The sequence below is a fragment of the Amphimedon queenslandica genome, unplaced genomic scaffold, assembly GCF_000090795.2.
Source record: "Amphimedon queenslandica unplaced genomic scaffold, v1.1 AMPQUscaffold_11755, whole genome shotgun sequence".
In the NCBI taxonomy this organism is placed as follows: Eukaryota; Metazoa; Porifera; class Demospongiae; order Haplosclerida; family Niphatidae; genus Amphimedon; species Amphimedon queenslandica.
In genome coordinates this window covers 3,551-9,501 of record NW_003548003.1, presented here as the reverse complement: position 1 = coordinate 9,501, position 5,951 = coordinate 3,551, and the positions used below count along the sequence as shown (strand labels likewise).

The 5,951-nt window shown below is 33.6% G+C and overlaps 2 protein-coding genes across 3 annotated transcripts in view; one reads left to right on the top strand and one right to left on the bottom strand.

Moving 5' to 3' along the window:
- The window catches only part of LOC105315112 (indian hedgehog protein-like), a 764-nt gene extending 534 nt beyond the window's left edge, over positions 1-230 (top strand). The window contains exon 2 of the mRNA XM_011409630.1: positions 110-230. Coding sequence (XP_011407932.1) covers positions 110-230 — 121 coding nt within the window. The remainder of the gene's footprint in view (positions 1-109) is intronic.
- Positions 231-2,954: 2,724 nt separating this feature from the next.
- On the bottom strand, positions 2,955-4,194 carry LOC109588946 (uncharacterized). Of its 2 annotated transcripts, none has more exons than XM_020005049.1 (5): positions 4,139-4,194; positions 3,624-3,813; positions 3,393-3,479; positions 3,163-3,331; positions 2,955-3,112 (listed from the first exon to the last, which is right to left on the bottom strand). In XM_020005049.1, the coding sequence occupies exons 1-4, from the start codon at positions 4,160-4,162 to the stop codon at positions 3,165-3,167; spliced, it is 468 nt and encodes a 155-aa protein (XP_019860608.1). In that variant the 5' UTR covers positions 4,163-4,194; the 3' UTR covers positions 2,955-3,112; positions 3,163-3,164. The 2 variants fall into 2 exon arrangements, with proteins under 2 accessions (XP_019860608.1, XP_019860609.1); XM_020005050.1 differs by having other exon boundaries at positions 3,163-3,319.
- Between the last annotated feature and the right edge of the window lie 1,757 nt (positions 4,195-5,951).

Sequence of the window (5,951 nt, the reverse complement as noted above, 5' to 3'; positions counted from 1 at the left end):
ATGATGTTGTAGCTTCTTGCTATACTGTTGTTAATGATCATCAATTTGCTCATGCAGCATTTGGCCCATTACGTTATCTTTATAATACTTTCCACACTTCACTCCATAGCAAACAGAAGCAAGGGATTGCTTGGTATCCTTCAATGCTCCAGTCACTAGGTAAAGTATTCCTGGATGAGAGCAACTACAAGCCAAAGAAAGTTGAAGATCTGATCAAGAGCAGTGATTAGTACTTCGTAGAGTGAACTTCTATAATTTGATTATTGTTATAGGAACTTATTAGTATATTTCTCGCTATGTATGTGGCTTTAGCTGCATGTTCTTTGCTGTATTGATTTTGTTATTCTAGTTTCATAGTTTAATTTTAATTTTGATCCAAGAGATTTATTGTGCTCAGACAAATTGCACAGTAAGCTAAATTTAGAATTATAACATTAACAATAATACAGTATAGCATTAGCATTAATTGGTTAGCATAATTCTGTACTGCTAGAAAGTTGTAACATCAAAATTAATTAAAGATCTCTCTACTACTCAACCAAACACAACTGTGCTAATAAAAAGGACACCACGACAGTTCATAAATGATAGAGATATTGTACAGTAAATTCAATAAAAAGAATCCTGCTTCATGCAAACCCAAAGCAAACCCACTCCAAAGTCATTATCTAAACAAGGCAATTCCAAGAACTGTGCACACCTGTGTCTGTATCTATAAGGTTTGTCTAGTGTGTGAAGGAAGAGAGTATAAAGAAGCCAACTTGAGAACTTGTTGCACCAGTACATACAGGAAAATGTAACTGGTAATGATGTGTCATAAAAAGATAAGATCTAATATAGTATGAAGGAGGGTTTAAAACACCACCACCTGGAGGAATGTATAAATGTGGCGAATACTTTTTGGAACTGGATGAGTTTAAAACAGCAATTGCAGTTACTGTATCACCAATACTAGAACCATCACTAACAATAACAACAACAAGGACAAGGACATCACAAATAACACAAACAACAACAGAGGCAGGATCATACAACAACGTCAACAATAACAAGGACAACAACACAAACAGGAATATTGACAACAACAATAGTAACGGCAACAAATGCACCAACAGTGACCGCAACAATAAGAATAACAGTAATAGCAACACCAACAAGTGGGGGTATGGAGTCTGGTCAAGGCAAGTATTCCACAGGGTATATTATTGCTATTGCAATCATATCTCTGCTTCTAGCAGTGCAGCTGTAATGGTGCTGATACTACTGACCTGAGAATATAACTCAAACTAATCTAATAGTAGTAGTAGCATTAGTATAATAGAGTGTGTGTAATTAGTACACATACATACATACACATAATTATTGAGTGCATATTGTAATGTATAATGAACATTATTATTACATTATGTTGTAGCAAGAGTTTAGTAGTTCCTATGTGTATGTTCCCTTTGTAGTGAGAGTTTGATTCAAATATTAAAATTATCAGGTCTGTCTCAAGGAGAGGGAAGGAGGGAGGATGGGGATAAAGCAAAGCAGGAGGAGGGCATATTGTCAATGAGTGACAATGTTAACATTGAAGAATAATATTACCTTGAACTGAAGAACAATAAAGCACATACTACACCTCAAGTTATTGAACAATGACCATTTAGCAAATTTTTTTAAAAAAGCAAAGACTATGATTTGCTTCAAAAAATGACTCCAAAATCACCCTAAATTTTTTATTATATTTTTTGATACATATTGATGTCCTTATGCTGTGTAAAATGTTTGAGCTGATTCCGACTAAATTTTAAGTTATGAGGACCAAACAAGTGTTAGAGTTACAAAATGACAGTATAATTTTGTAACTCTGTTACACTACTACTATTACTATACTATAAAATGTACTATTACTATAAATTGTTTTTGGATTAGTGTTAGATAAATTCCTTAGATTGTAGTGTTAAAATGAGTACAATGTACACATAGTGATTGGGTTTTGTTGATCATAAATTGTGACAGACTATTTGTTTTGTGCATCATACCTGATGATGAAATGTGTTTTGTCAATTGCTCCAATAACACTATTATAGTCCAGATAAAAATTACAATTTGACAATTCTGCACTTTCTTTTGTTATGCAAGAGATGATAAATCTGAAGTGTCACTGCCTATATATTATTGTAAAAAATAAATCACATCAGGCTTTATTATTAGTTTTACCTTTATTAAATGAGATGCAATCTATCTTTACAGGAGTCCTGACCTTTATTAATATGACAAGGAAAGAAAACAGTTTTTTCTATGCAGAAAAATTAGTTTTGAGTCTCTGGAGATTTTATCCTGAGAGCTGGACAGCTTGAAATAGATTTCTTGCTAACACACAAAGTGACAAATCGACTCATATACCCTTGCCTATATGCCTATGCTTGGCAAGAGTAATAATCACAAGTGAAACAACACTCATCACAGCTACCCCAATTAATACACTTATCTAAAGATGTACTGGCTGATGCACTTGACTCCATATAGCTAAAACTTGACTTATAACTGAATACTTTTAATGAGAGTTTGGGGCCTAAGACCATAATGAGAGGTTGAGCACTCAAGGAGAGAAAGAGAGATCAGCTAGGAACTATGAGAATCGATAAACTGTATCTTATATACAAGCATAATGAATAAGTTGCGTGGGTGTCTGCAGGTGTTAGCTAATGTTGATATGTACATTCATTGATTGATGTTGTATGAGGACTTGTAAATGTATGCAAAAGTAGTACATGATGCTGTATAGTCTAGAAATTAATAATTAAATAATTAAATCAAAAAAGCTACACTACTCTACTGTCCTAGGAGCAGTCTTAGGAATTGTCTTGTGTATTTCTTTGATTGCTTAAACGTGTATGCTGCAGTAAGACTAATATGTATAGAAGAGTTTATTAACACTGAACAATGATTGACACTGTAGTGTGATTGACTTAAGTTCTTGTTTGATTGTCACATATTAAATATCACAACCAATTAACTCATTCTTTTTACACTCTCATTCACAATGTTCACAAAATTCAACTAGACACTCAAATAAGTAGCTCACTCTTGTCCAAAAATAAAATCTAGTAAACCTGGGTAGTATCTAATATAATGTCTTAAAAAACACAGCAGAAACATGTTTATAGTTTTTACCTCTATTTATGTGAGACAAAATAAATTATTATGATAAAAATGATCACAAGTGAAGCGACAATCATCACAGCTGCCCCAATTAATACACCAACTGTCCATGGAAGAACACAATTGCAACTATCTGAAGATGTACTGGCTGGTGTACTTGATTCTATAACTGATTCTATAACTGATAAAATAATATTAATTATTATTATCATATCATGGTACATGTACATGTATAGTTATACCTGATGAAAGAGGACTCATCATTATCATTGCTGAAGCTGAATACTGAATTTTTGAAGGACACACTTCAAGTGGTAAGTAAGGAATTTCTATGTGAAATTATCAAATATCAACATTAAAGACTCATTGAAACATTTCACACTGCAGTACCCGGTACACACATTTAGTATTTATTGTGTATGTGTACGTTATGTAGTGAGTAGATGCTGTATTTTTCAATACACCCACTATACCTATCAAACCATTCTTAACAGCAGACCCAATGACATTAGTAATAGTAACAGTATAATTATACACATTTCCTTCAGTGACATTAGTGAATATAAACAGCTTGTCAAGGAGACAGTCCATTGATGACTGAGTTAAGCCAGTTACAGTCAATTCACAGGACAATGGAACAGGCTGTTGAATAATGAACTTATCCTATAAAATATAACAATTGGCAAGTTTTTAATGCTACACAGCATAAGGACATCAATATGCATCAGACAATGTAATAAAAATTTTTGGGTGATTTTGGAGCGATTTTATAGTATTTTATATTTTATATTCATACATAGCCATTTTATATTTTCAAAAATTGGCCGATTTCTTAAAATGGCCCTAACTTAAAAAATTTAAGTCGGAATCACCTCAAACATTCTACAAAGCATCTATATGCATTAAAAAAACTATGATTTTACTATTAACAATTCATTTGCTATGTACAGAAATGATAAATTAAGCTAATACCAAAGCACTATATTACCTTCATTATTACATTCAGTGACATGCTGTTACTAATAATAGCCTCAACTTCAAAATTATAGTCTAAAAATAGAATTGCTGTTTATATCAGCACAGAGTAAACTGATATACTTAATAACAATAGGTACATATACCATTTAGGGCAAGGTACACTGTGTACCGCATATTCTTAAACAAGAAGGTGCACTATAAAACTATTCACGCAACGTCATAGAATCGCTTCCGTCGATCACAGTATAAAAGGAGGTGCCCTGGGCACAATATGGCGGCCACATTTGAAAATAACAAAATGGCTCCCGCACTGGCACTGTTCTTATCATGGCTAAATCACTAGCAAAACGCATTATAAAAACATTAAAATTAGTAAAGGCGAGAGAGTTAACCTACAAGCACAGGTAGAAAGCATGGCAAGAAGAGAAATGGTATAATTGGCTTGAAGTAATAATTTTTTACATTATTATCAAATATTTATATTGTATATTCTGAAAATCTGTCAAAAGCCTAACAAACATGGTCAATAATGCTATCAGGCAGGTTATAAGTGATAGTGGCAAAGGAATAGCCCTCATTACTACATAAAAAAACCAGCCCAGGAACTGCCACCACTGGGACCAGACTAGGCCTTGCCGACTACCAATTATCAGCCACCCTCATCAAGTAGAAGAGGTTACAGCAAAAGACCCCCACTTGGTCCTCAATCAGATCCTAGTACTGGTAGCAGTTGCAACATTCAACGATCCACTGGAAGTAGTAAATACAAAAATTATATTATTCTAAATTATTAAGCATATACAATAACAGAGTTGAATGGATATGGGGATGGTGAGAAGCTTCCTGTAGTTGTGTACATCTTCCCAACTGTACCAAGTAATGCCGATCAAAATATGGCAGTACTGTGATGGTAATATACCAGCACAAGTATATGCTAGTACGAGCCTAAAAAATATTAATGCCAATTAATGTATGATTACTTTACATTCACATTATACTTACTTCTGTATCTACTACATAATAAACTTGAGTTACGATTACAGGACTCAACTATCATTGAACTGAAATTCAGCACAAATCACATGATTTATACTATAATAATAATAGTAATAATATAAATAAATATAATTTTGATAATTATTATAATAAAATAATAATAATAATAATAAATAATACCTGACTGTAATTGATCATCCTTCAGTCAACCATACGACACTATCACCAACATGTGCGTCCCAATAGCCGATCCTATATCTATGCACAAAATGGCTGCTCTTCGTCCCCCATTACCAATACCTTATTTTATATTAATACTAATTTCAAACACATTATAACTACCTGAAGTATTGAGTATAACTAGTATCATGTGATAGAGCCTCTAAATGACCCTCTTTCCTGACTAAATCAGCAAGTAAGTGAGACAGCATTTCCAGTGCCTTCTTTTAGTGCCTATAAAGACCCCTTAACTCGATCAAGCCTAACTGGAACTGGTCCTTATCTTCTTTGAGAGTAAAATGTAACTCAATTTGGTACCAAAACCCCTCTCTGCCTGCGTTTTTCCTTGAAGAAGCAACATCATCTAGAGTAGACATTTTTACACGTGAAAAAAAACGGAAGCCACCATGCCCAGGGCACCGCCTTTTATACCGCACCTTCTCGTTTAAATAGAAGCCGGATGTGAATAAACACCGGGTAGAACTATAAATACGCAAATCCAAGTGTGGATACTGCCTTAAGTTCCAGGAGTTAAGTGCAAGAGGTCACGGGTTCAATTCCCGCTCTGGGTCAAAGTTTTTTTATTTTATATATATATATTTTTTTAA

Bases quoted from the DNA above. Each gene is read 5' to 3' on its own strand.
- LOC109588946 (XM_020005049.1), bottom strand. From the start codon at position 4,162: ATGTCACTGAATGTAATAATGAAG. The intron at 3,814-4,138 runs GTAATATAGTGC...TATATTTTATAG, and splicing joins CACTGAATGTAATAATGAAG to GATAAGTTCATTATTCAACA. The intron at 3,332-3,392 runs GTATAACTATAC...TTATTTTATCAG, and splicing joins GATGAGTCCTCTTTCATCAG to TTATAGAATCAGTTATAGAA.